The 20,420-nt window shown below is 40.1% G+C and overlaps 1 protein-coding gene across 5 annotated transcripts in view; it reads left to right on the top strand.

Annotated features, from left to right (window-relative positions):
- Positions 1-2,939: 2,939 nt before the first annotated feature.
- KIF23 (kinesin family member 23) overlaps positions 2,940-20,420 on the top strand; it is a 41,534-nt gene continuing 24,053 nt past the window's right edge. For 3 of the 5 annotated variants that reach the window (XM_043470920.1, XM_043470924.1, XM_043470921.1), the window contains exons 1-4: positions 2,941-3,148; positions 4,892-4,961; positions 5,977-6,105; positions 11,107-11,212. In XM_043470920.1, the coding sequence (XP_043326855.1) occupies positions 3,138-3,148; positions 4,892-4,961; positions 5,977-6,105; positions 11,107-11,212 (316 nt within the window). In that variant the 5' untranslated portion in view covers positions 2,941-3,137. Of the gene's footprint in view, positions 3,149-4,891; positions 4,962-5,976; positions 6,106-11,106; positions 11,213-20,420 lie in introns of all 5 variants that reach the window. The other 2 variants (XM_043470922.1, XM_043470923.1) reach the window with 1 other exon arrangement.

The following is a 20,420-nucleotide window of genomic DNA, read 5'->3' on the forward strand; positions in this document are numbered from 1 at the left end:
CAGTTGTGTCTGACTCTTTGCGACCCTATGGACTGCAGTCCTCCAGGCTCCTCTGTCCACGGGATTCTCCAGGCAAGGATACTGGAGTAGGTTGCAATTTCCTCCTCCAGGGGATCTTCCCGACCCTGGGATTGAACCTCCGTCTCTTGTATTTGCAGGGGGATTCTTTACCACTGAGGGAGCAGCAATCACAAATTGGGATGTGAGCTCTGAAGCAAATCAGAGGGAATGACTTGGAGGTGGTGTGCAGAGGACTATGGATAGAGAGCAGGGATCCAGCATCCAGAGCAGGGCCGTGGGCAGAAGATCTGCTGAGAACTGAGGGTCAGGAGGCATTGTCAGAGGAAGGGAGGGCTTGGCCGCAGGGGGAAAGCTGTGTGAGCCCAGTGTGTTCAGGGCACAGAAGGTCATCATGGCTGGAGGGAGGCAAGGGGAAATGATAGGTGATGAGCCTGGAGAGGAAGAACCCCAGGGCCTGTTGAGGGTGTCCAGCAGTGGGAACTACTGTAGTACTACAAGTAGGGAAATGACATGATCAGATCTGTGATTAGTGGTGAGCTGGCTGCAAAATGGAACCAGGATTGAAAGATGGCAGCAGGGAAGTCTGTTAGGATACTGTTTCAGTCATCCAGACAAGAGATGGTAGTGGTCGAGGGGATAGACAGGAGGGTTTTAAAAGCTATTTAGTTGATAGAAATGTCAAGATTTGGTGACTGATCGTTGGAATAGAAGGAGAGGCAAAAGTCAAAGGTGGTACCTTGGATGGGTGGGTGGATATATGGTGATGCTTGAGGGAGAACAGGTTCAGGAGAAGAGATTAGGATGGTGTTCCATGTGAGGTGCCTGTGAGGCACCCAAGTGAATTCAGCAGGCTGTTGGACATATGGCTCTGAAACTCAGAAGAGCAAACGTGAGTGGTATGTGAGGCCACAGGAATGGTTGGGAGTGCCTGCACAGCTAGTGAACAGCAGGTGAAAAACCTTAAGCCACAATATTTAAGGCAGAAAAAGGAACTCAAAAATGAGGCTGAGAAAGAGGGGCTAGAAAGCTAGGAGTAAAAGCAAAGACACGAGAAGAGAGGAAATATTTTTTAATCTGTTAAGAGGTCAAGTAAAGTAAGGATCAGATAATTTTGGCATCAATGAAACATTGATCTTGATGAGAAGAGTTCCAATGGAAAGACTGAGGCCAAAGCCAGGCTACCATGTAATTAAGAGGTAATTGGCCAGCAGCCCAGGCCAATTCCTAAATGACGCAGATCCCAACCTCACACCAGCCTTCCCTGGTGTTTCAGACGGTAAAGAGTCTACCTGCAGTGCAGGAGACCCAGGTTCGATCCCTGGGTTGGGAAGATCCCCTGGAGAAGGAAATGGCAACCCACTCCAGTATTCTTGCCTGGAAAATCCCATGGATGGAGAAGCCTGATAGGTTACAGTCCATGGGGTCTCAAAGAGTTGGACACGACTGAGCGACTTCACTTCTTCTTACTTCTCAACCTCACACTTGACAACAAAATTCAGTGGTTCAAAGACTTAAACATAAAAAGGCAATAGGAAAAATATAAGATTAAAGACATTTTTTAAATGTTAGAGTACAAAAGGCTTTTTTCTGGTGTGACACAAAACAGAAGCCACAGAAGAGAAGGCTGTTAAATTTGCCTACCTTAAAATTTTCCCTAAGCTGTCACAAGGCAACATAAGCAAAATTATGAACTATAAAAAATTTGAGCTCAGATTTTGGATGAGGACTAATTTCCTTAATATGTGAAGAGCTTTTACAAATCAACAAGAAAACTAACAACCCAACAGAACAAGGAGGCAAAGGATATGAACACGATTCTTAGAGCAGGAAATACAAATGGCTGTTGAATACAGGCACAGACACCCAATTTCATTTACCACAAAAGAAAATTTAAATTTGTGATTTTTTTTTTTCATCTATTAGATCAACATCCACAGAAAAGTTTGGTAACATTTTGCTGTCTGAAAAATGTGGAAAAACAGGTCCTCTCATACATGCCTTGCAGGATTATGCATTTGGACATTTATGGAGGACAATTTGGCAATACCTGTGGAATATTATGCATGACAAGTATACTCTTTAACACAGTACTTCTCTGTAAAATGAATTTCCAAGTTTATCCACTGTAACTATGTAACAGCAAAGATAGGAACCATCTTTATGTGGAACATTATGGGTTGAGGATATTATGTCTATTCTTACTGGTGTCTGATCCTGTAGAAAGTTGAGGAGAACGGGACTACAATTCCATGAGAGCAAAGATATAGGTGCGTATTTGATGGTCACTGGTTTAGGGGCAAAGATCGAAGTGAGAATCAGTGCATCTTAGAAAAGAGTGGTTCCGGGAAAAGCTAGAGAAACCAGAGAGGGAGATTCCCGGAAGGACAAAGAAGAGAGAGAAACGGGGACTTCCTTGGTGGTCCAATGGCTAAGAATCTGCGCTCCCAATGCAGGGGGCCCGGGTTCAATCCCTGGTCAAGGAACTAGACCCCACATGCCATAACTAAGACCCAGTGCAGCCAAATAAAATATAACTTAAAAAAAAAAAAAGAAGAGAGAGAAAGGAAGCCAAGATGATGCGATGATCTGGAAGCCAGAAAGTGAGTCTGTCTCTGCCCAGGGTAAAGACCAAGGACTGGACATTCCTGGGTCGGAATGACACTGCTGATCTCTGAATCAATCCTGGACTTGCCCTTCCATTGGACTTACTGGGATATGGGAAAGAAACTCTCAGTGTCCTCAGAGAATATGGATGGGGTTTATTTCCTAATATCTGAGCCTAGCTTCCCCCTCCAGCCCTGGAGCCCAGGCACCAGGCTGCCAGTGCACTGTCTGCGTCGGTCGCCTAGGTGACGCGCACCACATCCTACTGAGCAGGCGCTTTTTCTGAGGCCACGCCCCTTCCCGCGGGCGGGCGCTGATTGGCCCGTTTGAAATGCGCCGGGCGCGAGCTCACCTGGGCCCTCAGCGGCGTTTCCCGGATTCCTCAAGCTCCGCGCTTGAGCCGCGGAGTTGCGGTGCCTGCGGCCGGTCCTGGAGGCCCGCCGATCTCGTCAACCCTCGACCGAGTCCGGCATCCCCTCCGCGCGCGTCTGGGCAGTTCGGAGCTTACTACCATGAAGCCAGCGTGAGTATTGGGCCGCGGAACTGGGGCCGGCGTCTCCCCTCGCCGCGGCAGGTCCCCGGCCGCGCAGTGGGCACCAAGCCCTGTGCCGCCCGGGACCACCAAGCCCCCCCACCGGGACCGCCCAGGGGGAGACGGGCGTGAAGACCCGTCCTCGTCCGCCCGGTCTAGCTCCCCGCCTCCTGGAGTCGGGCGCCTGGCTCCCCGCCCTGGCTACACTCGGCGGGGAAGGGCCGGCCCCACGTTGGGAGGGGCGGGAGGTTTGGGCCGGGACCGCCGCCTCCTATCCTTTCTCTAATTCCCCTTTCCCTCCCTGGCCGCCCGCACCCGCGGGTTGTATTTTGCCCAATTAGTGCGGGTCGGGGGTCGTCTCGCGGGTTGGCCTGGTGTTGTGTCCTTGGTTTGGGGTTGGGTAGGTGGTCTCAGCCCCTGAAGAGTCCTTGGCATCCGGGCGCACTGCCTGCCTTTCCGAGTCTAATTCGGTAGTCTCGGGGCCGCGACCACCCCAGCTCTCCCCCCGGGTGTAGGCTAGTTACTTTTACGCTGTTCGGTCTCAGACAGCCCCGCCCCCGGCCACAAACGCCCACATTCCTCACGAAGTTGGTGACTTTTGCGCCGCAGCCTAATTCCTTGACCGCTACTGGGTAACGAAATACTTGTGCAAAGAAGGTTGACTTTATAATCATCATCATGATGTAGCAAGTCGTTTGCAGAAAACAGCTTGTTTTCTTAAGAGGCTAAAGTCAAAATTTTTATCTTTAGGGAAAAATAAAAATGTTGAGTTTAAGTAAACCTACCATAATATTTTGCACTTTAAACAGGAATTTGATTTGTTTCATTGGGAAAGTGCTGAGAAAGTATTTTAACAACCTATATAGTCCAAGCCAATAATTTCACTTAGTGTTAAATGTTTATCTCGTCTATAGATAAATGGGGGGGAGGGGGGAGTGTCATACTTGAGAAGTGGTGAAATAAACCAAAATATCTTTTTCTACTGCCGCTACTTAAAAGAGCACAAAATTGCAGTTTGGGGACCACATTTTGTCTGGGAACAAAGGATGACAGTTTTGAGAATTCAGTAGTCACTTGTTCTTTAAAAATAAAGACATAAATCTTGATCAAAGGGTGGATTTCTCCATCTGCATTTTTATAATTTAGAAATTAATCACTTGGTCTGCCTTGGCAATGGGCTAAGGACAACTTGTGTGCTTTTACAAAATGCCTTTTGAGATAAGTGTGCTCAGTTATCTGTTGAGTTTTCAAATTTGTAATGCCTGTAAAGTTGTTGGTCAAGAAAGCAAACCACTTAACATACAGAACTATAAGTAGATATTAAAAAAACCAGGGATCTATCAGGCAGATCACTTTACCAGTGCTGACCAGGTAATTCCAGATTGACTGGTTTACGATTCTGCTCCTGGGAGTGGTTGGAACTCTAAGTTAGGTATTAAGTCACAATTTGGTGACATGGAGCTTAGCACAGATAACTCCATTTTGGGCCTGTTCTTTCTTTTTTTGGTGCCACAAATGTCTCCTAAGCCAAATTTTAATTACTTTTAAGTTACACATGTCATAAACACTCTCCTACTAAGGCAGTTTGTACGTATTCATATTGTTTGGGGCATAGTGTTTTGGAACTGCTAAAGAGTAATTTTATAACCCCTAGGAAGATTGTCTCTGTATGAACTATAGGTTAGGTTTTTATATGTTAGTGTTGAACTGAAGTGTTTTTGTTTCTATGACCAGGAGGACTAAGACACCCAGGAAACCACCAGTGAAAAAAGGATCCCAAACGAGTCTTAAAGACCCAGTTGGGGTAAGGTCTGCCTGTGAATTTGTGTATTCTTTCTTCAGTCCCTTTATGTTTTGTATGCTTGAAAGGGACAAAGATGTGGAAGTGGAATCAAAGAACATTTAGCTAAAAGGACTGTACTAAATTGCTTAAGGCTGGTTCCAGCTTTGAAATTTTGTTTCTGTGTAGGATTTATTAGTCCAGTAAAATGAAGGCTTTGGTTGTCAGTTGCATACTTCCTGTAACTACTTATATTTGAAAAGCTAGATAATGAAAAAATATTCTTCAACTATCTTGGAGATATTCTTCATAGTCTCTGGGATAGGGGGAAGCTTTGTGCTTGGATGAACATCTCTCCTATCTTTACGACAGTTATATAGTAACTTACTGCACACTTCAAGAGGAAAGCCCCAAACTCCATGCTATTGGGGATCAAGTTCCATAGACTCTGGTTTAGAACAGTTTCATTTATCTCCTGACTACTCTATGAACTTCACTAGTTTCAGGCTTGGGAACTTTTAAAAGCAAATGGTAAATAAAAGAAAGTTGACTTGCTCTTTTTTTTTTTATTTTTTAAATTTTCCCTTTATTGGCACTGGAGTGTTATCTCTTTATCTAAGTTGTGGGAACCAGATGCTTTGCATATAGAGCTAAACAATTTTCTCCCAACCCTATCACTGATTAAGAAGATGACGTTTTGAATCTTGCACTTTAGTATATTGTGTTAAGCTGGCAAGTTTTAACTGACATCCAATTCCAAACAATCCTAACAGCTTTTGAGATATTTTTCATTGTGTGATATGTTCTTGATTTTTAGAGTTTTCATTTTGTGTGCGTTTAAAATTCTCTCATATCTAATATATCTGTTTTGCATTTGACAGTCAGCAAGTTGGGTAGCAGATTTTTGGCTTCCATAGCTGTTTATATAGCTCTCTTAAGTTTAGATGTCAAATGTTGGTTGATGAATGAATAAATGAATGAAGGAAAAGTCAGGTAAAAAGTCAACCTTTGTTCTTTAAACACCCTCTTGTATTTTCAGGTGTACTGTAGGGTACGCCCACTGAGCCTTCCTGAGCAAGAGTGTTGCATAGAAGTAATCAATAATACAACAGTTCAGCTTCATACTCCTGAGGGTTACAGACTCAACAGAAATGGAGACTATAAGGAGGTAATTCTGTTTGGAACCAACTGCTTTTAATTGATAGGTTCTTTCTTGAATTGGTTTTCTATTTTTTAAATATGACAAAATTCATGTTTCCACTTTATTGAAAGACTTATTTACTTCAGTCTAACAACCATATTAAAAGTGTCTAATTTCTGGGTTGTATAAACACGCTTTTGGTATACTGAAATTAAAAGATTGTTTTTAGATGATAATTTCTTATACTGGATATTTATTGCTTTTTAGAGCATACGTTAAGTGAAGCTGCTCAGTCGTGTCTGAGTCTTTGCGACCCCATGGACTGTAGCCTACCACGCTCCTCTATCCATGGGATTTTCCAGGCAAGAGTATTGAAGTGGGTTGCCATTTCCTTCTCCAGAGCATCTTCCCAACCCAGGGATTGAATCATGGACTCCCTCATTGTAGACAGACGCTTTACCGTCTGAGCCATCAGGATAGTTTAATGTGGAATGATATCTGATTGTTCTAGGCAGTTATATATATATATAGTTCCATGTGTGGAATTGAAGTAACATTTAATAGGCGTTGTATACTTGAATTGATTTCTTATGAAGTGTTTTTATTTTTGTAAAATGTTAAGCAGAGTTCAGTTCAGTAAACATGTGCTAAGCTGGAGGGTGGAAGGAGACTTTTAAAAATGAGTAAGACAGGCTCCTTGCTTTTATGGAGCTTACAACTTAGTTGGGAGCACAGATGCTAAGCAAGTAATGCTCATAGGTGACAGAGATGTGCTTAAAGAAATGGACTCTGGGAATGCAGGAAAAAAAAAGATTAATTCAGTCTGTCAACTCTTGTAGCTGCCTTTACTCTTTTTTTTTTTTTGCCTTTACTCTTTTACGTACACTACTCCAGGGAGATTGTTAGTCAGAAGCCTACCAGTGGCCTCTCTGGTGATGTAATGTGATGGACACATCTTTGTCTTCATTATGATCTGTTTCTCAGCAGCACTGTCCTGTCTTCCCCCTCGAACTTTCCATGTTCTGTCTTTTATCCTTAGCTTTACACGTTGATTATATGGTAATAATTTTGGAAATTTTATCTTCAGCCTACATCTTTTGTCTAAATGGAACATCCACTGTTTGGATGCCACATAGGCATGTCCAAAAGAACTCTTGATTCTTTTTCCCCTCTAGATCAGTACTTCCCTGTTTTTACTTGTCAATAAATAGCACCACCACCATCTATTTGCTCAAACCGGAAACCTTTCTCTTGGGGGCTTTCCTAGTAGCTCAGCTGGTAAAGAATCTGCCTGCAGTGCAGGAGACCTGGGTTTGATCCCTGGGTCGGGAAGAGCCCCTGGAGAAGGAAATGGCAACCCACTCCAGTACTCTTGCCTGGAGAATTCCTTGGACAGAGGAGCCTGGCAGGCTACAGTCCATGGGATCATAAAGAGTCGGATGTGACTGTGTGACTAACTTTCACTTTTCTCTTATACCTCCTCATATCCAGTTCATCAGTAGATCCTATCAGTTCTACTCCAATGTATATCTTGAAACTGTCCTTTTATTTCTGTCTGTACTGCTGCTACCCTTGTCTGAGGTCTGTTATTAATTATGGAGACTAGTGCTTCTCAAACTGTCTGTGGTAAAGAAGCAACTTTTTTATTTTCAGTGCTTTGTGACTGATACTTTTATGCAGCTTTGCCACAAGAAACTGTTACACAGTTGTTAGGCAAAGTTAGACAAAGGAGAACTGGTTTTTAATCTGTTCAGAGTAAGCTCACTGATCACATGCTGGGATGTTGCAACCATGTGAAATGACTACAGAGGTTCTGAGCAATTACTCTCTATCTCTGTAATTACTTCACCTGGACAGGAGACTGATAGCTTTCATAGGGGCACTGGGCCGCCTGCGGACCATACTTTGAGTGGCATTGACAAGACTATGCTGAAGCCAACTGGACCACCTGCTTCCATTCTGAATCTGCTCTGATCTGTTGCCACAGAGCAGCCAGTCAAAGCAGAAGTCAGACCTCACTGTTTTCCTTTTTTTTTTTAAATGAAGTACAGTTAAGTTACAGTGTTGTATTAGCCTCTGGTATATAGCAAAGTGATTCAGTTGTACATATATGTACATATTCTTTTTCATATTCTTTTCCTTTATAGTTTACTATAATATACTGACTACACCTGCCTGTACTATACAGTAGGATGTTGTTGTTTATCTATTTTATATATGTTGTTGTTCAGTTGTTCAGTTGTGTCTGACTCTTTGTGACCCCATGGACTGCAGCACACTAGGCTTCCCTGTCCTCCAATATCTCCCAGGGTTTGCTCAAACTCATGTCCATTCAGTCAGTGATGCCATCCAACCAGCTCATCCTCTGTTGCCCGCTTCTCCTCCTGCCTTCAATCTTTCCCAGCATCAGGGTCTTGGTACTTTGTATCTCCTAATCCCAAACTCTTAATTTATACCCCCCCCCCCACCATTTTTCTTTTTAAAGCCTTCTAAAGGATAAAGTTTTAAAGTGGGAAAATCCTGCTTAATCTGCCTGCTATCTAATTTCTCCACCTCCCCTGTTAGTACTCATCCAATCCTGAATTGCTTGGATAAGCTGGAATCCTGCCTCAGGCCTTTTGCCTCAGCTCTTAGCAGGATGGCTCCTCATCCTCAGGTTTAGCTTAAATCACCTCCTCTGAGAGTGTGTCCAGACCACCCCCATCAGAAGTAGCGCCACTCCTACTTCTGTCCTGGTCTGTACTCTATACTTCCCTAATAGCACTTAGCACCATCTGTAGACTTATTTACTTGTTTATGGTCTCTTTCCCCAGGTGTAATATACTCTTCTGGGGGATATGCACCTTATGTGTCCTGTTTGCCAAATACTCAGTAAATATGGAGTAAGCATGAAGGAATGGTTTGGGAAGGCTTCATGGAAGAGTAGGACTTTGAAAATGTAAAACAGTTAAGTGACTTATTGAAATTTACTTTTATTAGAGTTAATTTCATGTATGTGTAAATAGTACAAAAGCTTTAGTGGGGATTAGAGGTTCTCAGTGTCTTGTGACAGAAGGCAATACTGGATAATGGAAAAATGTTAGAATGGAAATGACTTTGACAGCAATTAGCTTCATTGGCTTGGGCAAGTTCCTTCTTGGCCTCAGTTTTCTTCACTTGGAAGAGGGTGTGGGTTGCTCATGAGGACTTGGAGGCCATCTAATTGACCTATCACCACTATCCTGTGTATCCTTTCAGTTCCAGGATTCTTTGTTCTTCCTTCGAACTTTAAAGCTGTTTCCTAAAGGGCTTTCCTTATAGCTCAGTTGGTAAAGGATCTGCCTGCAATGCAGGAGACCCCAGTTTGATTCCTGGGTTGGGAAGATCTGCTGGAGAAGGGATAAGCTACCCACTCCAGTATTCTTGGGCTTCCCTTGTGGCTCAGCTGGTAAAGAATCCACCCGCAATGCGGGAGACCTGAGTTCAGTCCCTGGGTTGGGAAGATCCCCTGGAGAAGGGAAAGGCTACCCACTCCAGTATTTTGGCCTGGAGAATTCTGTGAATCTCCATGTAAAGAAATTAGATAGAATCTCCATGAAAGGTAATCTTAGGTCATGGGGTTGCAAAGAGTCGGACACGACTGAGCGACTTTCACTTTCAAAGCTGTTTCACAGCATTGGAATAAAGACAGGTGAGAATTAGCTGAAGCATGTGATATGCTAGACAGTGTTTGAGATATGGTTAGTATTAAGTGTGAGCTGTGTTGTTGTGATGATGATGATGATGTATTTCAGTCCTAATCTATACTAGTCTCCTTTTGGGGGACAAAACTGCTAATAGTTTTCATAAGGGTTATGATATTGATATCTGAGCAGGTTGAATTTAAGATAAAAGATATAAAACAGGGAAAAGGGGCCACGTGATAAAGGCTATAATCCATAATAAATTCTAGTGAATACTCATGCACCAAATAACAGCATTAATGTTCATGGAGCAAAAACTGCAAGAAATTCAAGAAACCTATAGGAACAGTTGCAATGTCTACAGCCTACTAAAACTAGGAAATAATAAAAATAGAATAGAATTCCAGTGTTTGGACAGTTAGGTCATTTTAGTTTACCTTGAAATGTATTTGTTTACCCCAGTCTCCAATCTTATTTTCCAGTTGGAGTTTGGTAATATTTTTGATAGTATAGCTGTACTTTATGTTATGTTGAAAGATCTGAGAATTGAAGTATTAATGCATTTTATTTTATTTCTTTATTTTTATTTATTTATTTATTTATTTTTTTATTACTGCATTTTAAAGGTCACAGTTATTTAAAATTTATTTCACATAAGAACACAGATCAGAGATTTCCCTGGGGGTCCAGTGGTTAAGACTCAATCCTTCCACTGCAGAGGGCATGGGTTCCATTCCTGGTCAGGGAACTAGGGTCCTGCATGCCTTGCAGTGTGGTTAAAAAAACAACAACAACTCAGATGAGATTATATTGACAGTTATTTTCTAGTTTTAAAAAAGCAATACATCAAAACTCTTAATTTTTTGCTGTTATGCTATTTTAAAATGACACCTTTATTTAAAAAAAAAACAACAGCAAAGTAGTGTATGAAGTAATGCTTGAGGATTTTCACAAATCTGTGACTGAATTGTTATAATACCTTTTGATCTTCTTTGTCACTTAATTAAAACAAAATCAGCCTTAGTCTATGAAGCATAAGTAGACTGAAGACTTTTCTACATATATACTTTTCTATATATGTGTGTGTGTGTATACATATATATATATAACTCTTCAATAGTTGTAACCATACTATACTTCAGTACTATAACCATAAATATTTACCGGTTTATAATTGGTATAATTTAAGTATGTCATGACTTTTTAAAGGTTTCAAGTTTAAAGTTTATTGATATTTTTTCTTTTCATGTCTAGATTTAAGTGTTCATAAGGCAACATCTGAATGTGTTTAAGCAGATGTATTTCTATCCTAGATATAGTGCAATTCCATTTACGTGCTTTTTTAAAACTTTTTCCTTCTCCACAGACTCAGTATTCATTTAAACAAGTATTTGGCACTCATACCACCCAAAAGGAGCTCTTTGATGTTGTGGCTAATCCCTTGGTAGATGACCTCATTCATGGCAAAAATGGTATGACTCTTGAGTTTTGCTGAATTTTACTTTTTCTCTTCTGGTAAAACTTTTTTGATACTTACATATTTACTTTATGTTTGGCCTTGAACCCAGTTAATTTGTCAGGGTCGTGTTAAACGTGCTTTTTTGAGCCGTTGATTTTATTTTTTAATTCACTTATTTTTTAAAATGTCATATTGGAGTATAGTTGATTTACAGTGTGGTGTTAGTTTCAGGTGTATAGCTAAGTGATTCAGTTGTACATATATCCATTCTTTTCCGATTCTCTCCCCATGTAGGTTATTACAGAATGCTGAGTAGGTTTCCTGTGCTGTGAGCAGGTCCTTGTTGGTTTTCTGTTTTGTTTTTTTTTTTTGGTTTTCTGTTTTAATAGAGCAGTGTGCGTATGTCGGCCTCAGACTCCCAATTTATCCCTTTCCTTTGGTACCCTTTGGTAATCTTAGGTTTGTTTTCTAGGTCTGTGAGACTGTTTCTGTTTTATAAATAGGTTTATTGGTATATATTTTATTTTTTTTTTAGATTCTACATGTAAGGGATATCATGTGACATTTGTCTTTCTCTGATTTAGTTCACTTATTCACTTAGTATGATAATCTCCAGGTCCATCCATGTTGCTGCAAATGACATTATTTCATTCTTTTTATGGCTGACTAATATTCTGTTTGATATATGTACCACGCCTTTATCCATTCATCTGTCGATGGACATTTGAAGTGGCTTCTATGTCTTGGCTGTTGTAAGCAGCACTGCAGTGAACACTGGGGTGCATGTATCCTTTCAAACCATAGTTTTCTCTGAATATATGCCCCAGTAGTGGTATTGCTGCATCTTATGGTAGCTCTATTTTTAGTTTTTTAAGGAATTTCCATACTGTTCTCCTAGTGGTGTACCAGTGTACATTCCCACCAACACTGTAGGAGGGTTCCCTTATCTCCACACCCTCTCTAGCATTTATTGTGGGTAGACTGTTTGATGATGGCTATTCTGACCAGAGTGAGGGGTTATCTCATTGTGGTTTTGATTTGCATTTCTCTAATAACTAGCAATGCTGAGCATCTTTTCATGTGCCTCTTGGCCATCTGTATATCTTCTTTGGGGAAATGTCTATTTAGGTCTTCTGCCCATTTTTTATTTGATTGTTTTGGATGTAGAACTGCATGAACTGTATTTTGGAGATTAATCCCTTGTTGGTCACATCATTTACAAAAGTTTTCTCCCAGTCTGTTGGTTGCTTTTTCATTTTGTTGATGGTTTCCTCTACTGTGCAAAAGATTTACATTTTAATTAGGTCCCATTTATTTTTGTTTTCATTTTTATTACCCTTGAAGATGGGTCCAAAAATTATCTCACTGTGACTTATGTCAAAGTGTATGCTGCCTGTGTTTTCCTCTAAGAGCTTTATAGTAGCTTTACATTTAGGTCTTTAATCTATTTTGAGTTTATTTTTGTGTATGGTGTTCGAGAATATTCTAATTTCATTTTTTTTTTACATGTAGCTGTCAAGTTTTCCCAGCACCACTTATTGAAGAGACTCTTTTCTCCATTGTATATCCTTGCCTCCTTTGTTGTAAATTGACCATAAGTGTGTGTTTCTGGGCCTTCTTTCCTGTTCCTTTGACCTATAATTTTTGTGTGTGTGTGTGTTTTTGTATTTTTTTTTGCCAGTACTATAGCATTTCGGAGAAGGCAATGGCACCCCCACTCCAGTCTCTTGCCTGGGAAATCCCGTGGATGGAGGAGCCTGGTGGGCTGTAGTCCATGGGGTCACACAGAGTTGGACACGGCTGAAGTGACTTAGCAGCAGCAGCAGCAGCACTATAGCATTTTGATTTCTGTAGGTTTGTAGTGTAGTCTGAAGTCAGGGAGCTTGATTCCTCCCACTTTGTTTTTCTTTCAAAGGATTGCTTTGACTAGTGGGGTGTTTCCATATAAATGTAAAAAAATTTTTGTTCTAGTTCTATCAAAAATGCCGTTGGAAATTTGAGAGAAACTGCATTGAATCTGTAGATTGCCTTGGGTAGTATTTTCATTTTGACAGTATTGATTCTTCCAATCCAAGAAGAGGGTATAACTTTCCATTTGTTTGTGTCATCTTCAGTTTCTTTCTTCAGTGTCTTATAGTTTTCAGAGTACAGATCTTTTGCCTCCCTAGGTAGGTTCAGTCCTAAGTTTATTCTTTTTGATGTGATAGTAAATGGGATTATTTCCTTAAGTTCTCTTTCTAGTCTTTCATTGTTAGTGTATAGGAATGCAAGAGATTTCTGTGTATTAATTTTGTATCCTGCAAGTTTACCAAATTCATTGAGGAGCTGTAGTAGTTTTCTGGTAGCATCTTTAAGATTTTCTATGTGTAATATCATGTCATCTTCTAACAGTGACAGTTTTACTTCTTTTCCTTCTGGACTTCTTTTTCATTTCTACTCTGATTGTTGTGGCTAGGATTTCTAACACTATGTTAAGTAAAAGTGGTGAGTAAACATCCTCATCTTGTTCCTAATCTTAGAGGAAATGCTTTCAGCTTTTCACCACCGAGTATGGACATAAACCGCAGGTTTGTCATATATGGCCTTTATTATGTTGAGGTGTGTGTTCTCTCCATGCTCACTTTCTGGAGAGGTTTTTGGCAAAAGCATTTTCTGCATTTATTGAGATGATCAAAGGATTTTTATTCCTCAGTTTGCTAATGTGGTGTATCACACTGATTGATTTGTAGATACTGAAAAATGCTGTATCCTTGAGATAAATCCCACTTGATAATAGTTTAAGATCCTTTTTATGTGTTGACTGAAAAGACGAACAACGTCAGAGTTGCAAGTTAAGTTTTATTTGGGGCAAAATGAGGACTGCAGCCCAGGAGACAGCACCTCAGATAGCTCTGAGAGACTGGTTTAAAGAGGTAGTGGGGGAGAGTCAATGTGTAAGATTTTGGTGAAGGGGGATTTCAAAACAATCAAGTGCTTACTTTACAAAAGCTTTTCTGCTAGTCATGAGGAGCTGATGTCACTATGAAGGGATTTAGTGATTTTCTAGATATGAAGAGAGGCAAGGATTTGGATCAGTTCCTAAAAATATCTAACTATCTAAAGACCTGTTCCACCAGTTTCCCTAGAGCACAGAGTGACTCACTCTCCAGCCTGAATTCCCCTCAAGGGGTGTTGAAGCTTGGCAGCTGAAGGAACATAGGGTTCAGGTGGCAAATGCGCTTCTTGTTCAGTTGCTGGCAAGTGCTCTTGGCAAGTGCCAGTTTGTAGTTGATAATGTATTGTTGGTTGTGCTTTGCTAGTATTTTGTTGAGAATTTTAGTATCTATACCCCTCAGTCATGTTTGCCTGTAATTTTCTTTTTTGTGATAATTCTTCTCTGATTTTGGTATCAGGATGATGTGGCCTTATAGAATGAGTCTGGGAGAGTTCCTTTCTCTGCAGTTGTTTTAGAAGAGTTTTAGAAGAATAGATGTTAACTATTCTCTAAACATTTGATAGAATTCTCCTGTGAAACTGTCTGGTCTTGGACTTTTGTTTGTTGGGAGTGCTTTTTTTTTTTTATGAAATATAGTTGATTTACAATGTTATGTTAATTTCTTTTGTACTGCAGAGTGACTCAGTTATACACATATATATTCTTTTTTATATTTTCAACGATGGTTTGTCACAGGATAGTAAATATATTTCCTTTTGCTATATGGTAGGACCTTGTTCATCCATCCTATGTATAATAATTTGCCTCTACTAACTCCCAACTCCTACTCCTTCCCTATAGAACTCCCTTTTCTCTGAGACCACAAATCTATTCTCTATATCTGTGAGTCTGTTTTTGTTTTGTAGATATGTTGATTTGTGTCATATTTCAGTTCCACATATAAGTTTTACCATGTTATTTGTCTTTTTCTGACTTAGTATGGTAATCTCTAAATCCATCCTTGTTGCTGCAAATGGCATTGTTTCATTCTTTTTTTTTTGGCTGGGTGATATTCCAGTATCTCTGTGTATGTAAGTGTGTGCACCATATCTTTATCTGTTCATCTGTCAGTGAACATTCATGTTGTTTCCATGTCTTGGCTACTGTAAACCATGGACGCTGGGGTGCATGTGTCCTTTCAAAACTCGGTTTTCTTTAGATATATGTCCAGGAGTGGGATTGCTGCCTCCTGTAATAGCTCTAATTTAGGTTTTTAAGTAACCTTCATACTGTTCTCCTTTGTGGTATACCAATTTACAAACCCACCAACAATATAGAAGGGTTCTCTTTTCTCCAGGCCCTCTCCAGCATTTGTTATTTGTAGACTTCTTGATGAGGGCCATTCTGACTGGTGTGAGGTGGTACCTTGTTGTAGTTCTGAATTGCATTTCTCTAATAACTAGTGATGCTGATCATCTTTTCATGTGGCTCTTGGCGCCGAAAAATTGATGCTTTTGAACTATGGTGTTGGAGAAGAGTCTTGAAAGTCACTTGGACTGCAAGGGGATCCAACCAGTGCATCCTAAAGGAGATCAGTCCTGGGTGTTCATTGGAAGGACTGATGCTGAAGCTGAAACTCCAGTACTTTGGCCACCTCATGCGAAGAGTTGACTCATTGGAAAAGACCCTGATGCTGGGAGGGATGGGGGGCAGGAGGAGAAGGGGATGACAGAGGATGAGATGGCTGGATGGCGTCACCAACTCCATGGACATGAGTTTGGGTGGACTCCAGGAGTTGGTGATGGACAGGAGGCCTGGCATGCTGCGATTCATGGGGTCGCAAAGAGTCGGACACGACTGAGCGACTAAATTGAACTGAACTGAATAACTAGTGATGCTGATCATCTTTTCATGTGCCTCTTGGCCATCTGTATGTCATCTTCGGGGAACTGTCTCTAAATAGACATTTAGAGACTTCTTCTGTCCATTTTATGATTGGGTTGATTGTTTTTGTAAAAGAGATGCATGTTGTTGTTGTTCAGTTGCTCAGTTGTGTCTGACTCTGTGACCCCACAGACTGCAGCACACCAGGTTTCCCTGTCTTTCACCATCTCCCAGAGCTTGCTTAGAGTCATGTCCATTGAGTCAGTGATGCCATCCAACCATCTCATCCTCTGTCGTCCCTTTCTCCTCCTGCCTTCAATCTTTCCCAGCATCAGGGTCTTTTCCAGTGAGTTGGCTCTTTGCATCAGGTGGCCAAAGTATTGGAATTTTAGCATCAGTCCTTCCAATGAATATTTAGGACTGATTTCCTTTAGGATTGACTGATTTGATCTCCTTGCAGTCCAAGGGACTCTCAAGAGTCTTCTCCAACATCACACTTCAAAAGCATCAATTCTTTGGCACTCAGCCTTCTTTATGGTCCAACTCTCACATCCATACATGACTACTGGAAAAACCATAGCTTTGACTATATGGACTTTTGTTGGCAAAGTAATGTCTGCTTTTTAATACACTGTCTAGGTTTGTCACAGCTTTTCTTCCAAGGAGCAAGCGTCTTAATTTTATGGATGCAGCCACCTTCGGCAGTGATTTTGGAGCTGAAGAAAATAAAGTCTGTCACTATTTCCATTGTTTCCCTATTTGCCATGAAGTGATGGGATCAGATTCCATGATCTTAGTTTTTTTGATTGAGTTTTAAGCCAGCTTTTTCACTCTTCTCTTTCACCTTCAAGTGGCTCTTTAGTTCCTTTTTGCTTTCTGTTGTAAGGGTGGTGTCACCTGCATATCTGAGGTTATTGGTATTTCTCCCTGCAATCTTGATTCCAGCTTGTGCTTCATCCAGCCCCTCATGTTGCGTGATGTACCCTGCATATAAGTTAAATAAGCAGGGTGCATGGGTTTGTAATTTGGAGATTAATCCCTTGTTGGTCACATCATTTGTAAATGTTTTCTCCCAGTCTGTTGGTTGTCTTTTCATTTTGTTGCTGGTTTCCTTTTCTGTGCAAAACTTGTAAGTTTGGTTAGGTCCCATTTGCTTCTTTTTGCTTTTATTTTTATTGCCTTGGGAGACTAACCCAAGAAAACATTTGTTACTGTTTATGTCAAAAACATCTTGCCTATGTTCTCTTCTAGAAGTTTTATGATATCCTCTTATTTTGTTTGCTTTTTAGCCATTCCGTGTGGCATGCAGGATAGTTTATCAACCAGGGATTGAACCTGGGCTGCCACAGTGAAAGTACCAAATCCTAACCAGTGTCTTACGAGTACTTACATTATTAAGCCATTTTGAGTTTATTTTTGTGTATGGTGTAAGGGTATGTTCTTCCTTCATCAGTTTACATGTGGCTATCCTCTTTGAGAGTCCCTTGGACTGCAAGGAGATCCAACCAGTCCATCCTAAAGGAGATCAGTCCTGGGCGTTCATTCGAAGGACTGATGTTGAAGCTGAAACTCCAATACTTTGGCCACCTGATGTGAAGACCCAACTCATTTGAAAAGACCCTGATGCTGGGAAAGATTGAGGGCAGGAGGAGAAGGGGACGACAGAGGATGAGATGATTGGATGGCATCACCGACTCAATGGATATGGGCTTGGGTGGACTCCAGGAGTTGGTGATGGACAGGGAGGCCTGGTGTGCTGTGGTTCATGGGGTCGCAAAGAGTCGGACATGACTGAGCGACTGAACTCAACCGACTGATCCTCTTTCCCAACACTACTTGCCAAAGACACTGTCTTTTCTCCATTGTATATTCTTGTTTCCTTTGTCAAAGATTAGTTGTTAAAAAAAAAAAATATTAATTGTCTATAGGTATGTGGGTTTCCTTTGGGGTTCTCTGTTCTATTGATCCACATATCTGTTTTTGTGCCAATATACGGTTGCTTTGATTATTGTAGCCTTGTAGTATTGTCTGAAGTTTGGGAGAGTTATGTTGCTTGCTTTGTTCTTTCCCCTCAGGATTGCTTTGACAATTCTGGGTCTTTTGGTTTCATGTTAATTTTAGTATTATTTGTTCCATTTTTGTGAAAACTACCATTGGTAATTTAATAGAAGTCACATTAAATCTGTAGATTGCTTTGGGTAGTCTGGCCATTTTAGGAAAATTAATTTTTCCAATCCAAGACCAGAGGGTATATCTTTCTATTTCTTTGAATCATTTTTTAATTTCCTTTACTAATGTTTTGTAGCTCTCAGCATGTAAGTCTTTCACCTCCTTGGTGAGATTCATTCCTAAGCATTTTATGTTTTTTAGTGTGAGTTTAAAAGGGATTGTTTATTTGTTGTTGTTCAGATGCCAAGTCGTGTCCAACTCTTCACTACCTCATGGACTGCAGCATGCCAGGCTTCCCAGTCCCTCCATTTCTTGTTTATTTACATTCACTTTTTGCTATTGCATTGTTAGTGTAAAGAAATGCCACTGATTTCTGTATGGATACAAGATTAATCTTGTATCCTGCTACCTTGCTGAATTCGTTTATCAGTTCTAGTGGTTTTGTGTGGAAGAACCACTTTAGGGTTTTCTATATATGTTATCATGTCATCTGTGTATAATGACAGTTTTACCTCTTCCCGACCAATGTAATTACCTTTTATTTCTTTTTCTTGTCTGATTGATGTGACTAGCACTTCCAATCCTATGTTGAAGAGAAGTGGTGAGAGTGGACATCCTTGTCTTATTACAGATTTAAGTGGGAAGGCTTTCAGCTTTTCACCATTTTCTGTGGGTTTGTCACAAATAGCTTTTATTATATTGAGATATGTTCCCTCTATACCCAGTTTCAGAAGGATTTATATCATGAATGGATATTGAATTTTGTCAAATGCTTTTTCCACATCTATTGAGCTAATCTTATGGGTTTCGTCCTTTTTTTTTAATTAATGTGGTGTATCACATTGATTTTATGTATGTTGAATCATACTTGGGATCCTGGGATGAATCCAACTTGGTCATACTGTATGACTTTTTTTATACATTGTTGGATTTCAGTTTGCTAGTATTTTGGGAATTTTTGTGTCCTTTCTCATCAAAGAATTTGTAATTTTCTCTTTTTTGTGGTATCCTTGTCTAGTTTTGGTATCAGGGTGATGGTGGCCTTGTTGAATGAGTTTGGGAGTGTTCCTGATTTTGCAACTTTTTGGAGTACTTTCAGAAGGATAGATGTTAACACTTCCCTAAATGTGTGATAGAATTTTCCTGTGAGGCCATGCGGTTCTAGTTGTTTGCTGGAGGTTTTAATCACAGTTTCAATTTTAGTACTTATGATTGGTCTTTTCATATTTTCTATTTTTTCCTGGTTAGTCTTGGGAATTATACCTTTCTAAGAATTTGTCCATTTCTTCTATGTTACCCATTTTATTGGCAAACACTTAATTGTGGTAGTCTCTTCTGATTGTATGTATTTCTCTAGTCTTCTTTTTCAATTCTAATTTTCTTGATTTGATCCCTCTCCCTTTTTTTCATGAGGAGTCTGGGGCTATAGGTTTGTGAATTTTGTATACCTTTTCAAATAACTACCTTTTAGTTTCATTGCTCTTTTCTGTTTTCTTTATCTCTGTTTTATTTCTGCTCCAACCTTGATGATTTCTCTTTCTTTTTACTCTGAGTTCCGTTTGTTCTTTCTCTAGTTGCTTTCAATATCAGGTTATGTTCTTAAGATTATTTTTGTATTTTCTAGTGCTTTTTTTTTTTTTTACAATTGCAAAAAGCTACTTATCTTTTTAATTGAAATATATGATAATGTATAAATTTATAAGGTTTCAGCACCTTATAATGTATAGATCATTTATATATTGATTGCCATTGTAGCAATAATTAGCACCTCTATCATATTTCATAATTATTCTTTCTTTTTAGTAGTTGGAATAATTAAGTTCTAGTCTCTTAGCAAGTTGGATATTTGTTCAGTTGTTATTTAGTCACTAAGTCGTGTCCAACTCTTTGTAACCTATGGGCTGTAGCCTGCCAGGCTTCTCTTGCCAGGATTTCCCAGGCAAGAATACTGGAGTGGGTTGCCATTTCTTTCTTTTTTTTTTTTTTTTCCATTTCTATCTCCATTATAATATTAGTACTGTTGTCTATATTCACTGTACTGTGCATTATATCTCTAGGTCTTATTTACACTTGCTGTAAGTAGTAAACTTAACATCTCTTCTCTCCTCCCACTTACCGTTCCCAAGTAACCGCTGTTTTACTCGATTTTTACAAGTTTGGCTTTTTAAAATTCCATCAGAGTACTTGTCTGACTTAGCCTACTTAGCATAATGTGCTCAAGGTTTATCCAGGTTGTCTCAAATGGCAAGATTTT

Source organism: Cervus canadensis, chromosome 6 (genome assembly GCF_019320065.1).
Source record: "Cervus canadensis isolate Bull #8, Minnesota chromosome 6, ASM1932006v1, whole genome shotgun sequence".
Classification (NCBI taxonomy): Eukaryota; Metazoa; Chordata; class Mammalia; order Artiodactyla; family Cervidae; genus Cervus; species Cervus canadensis.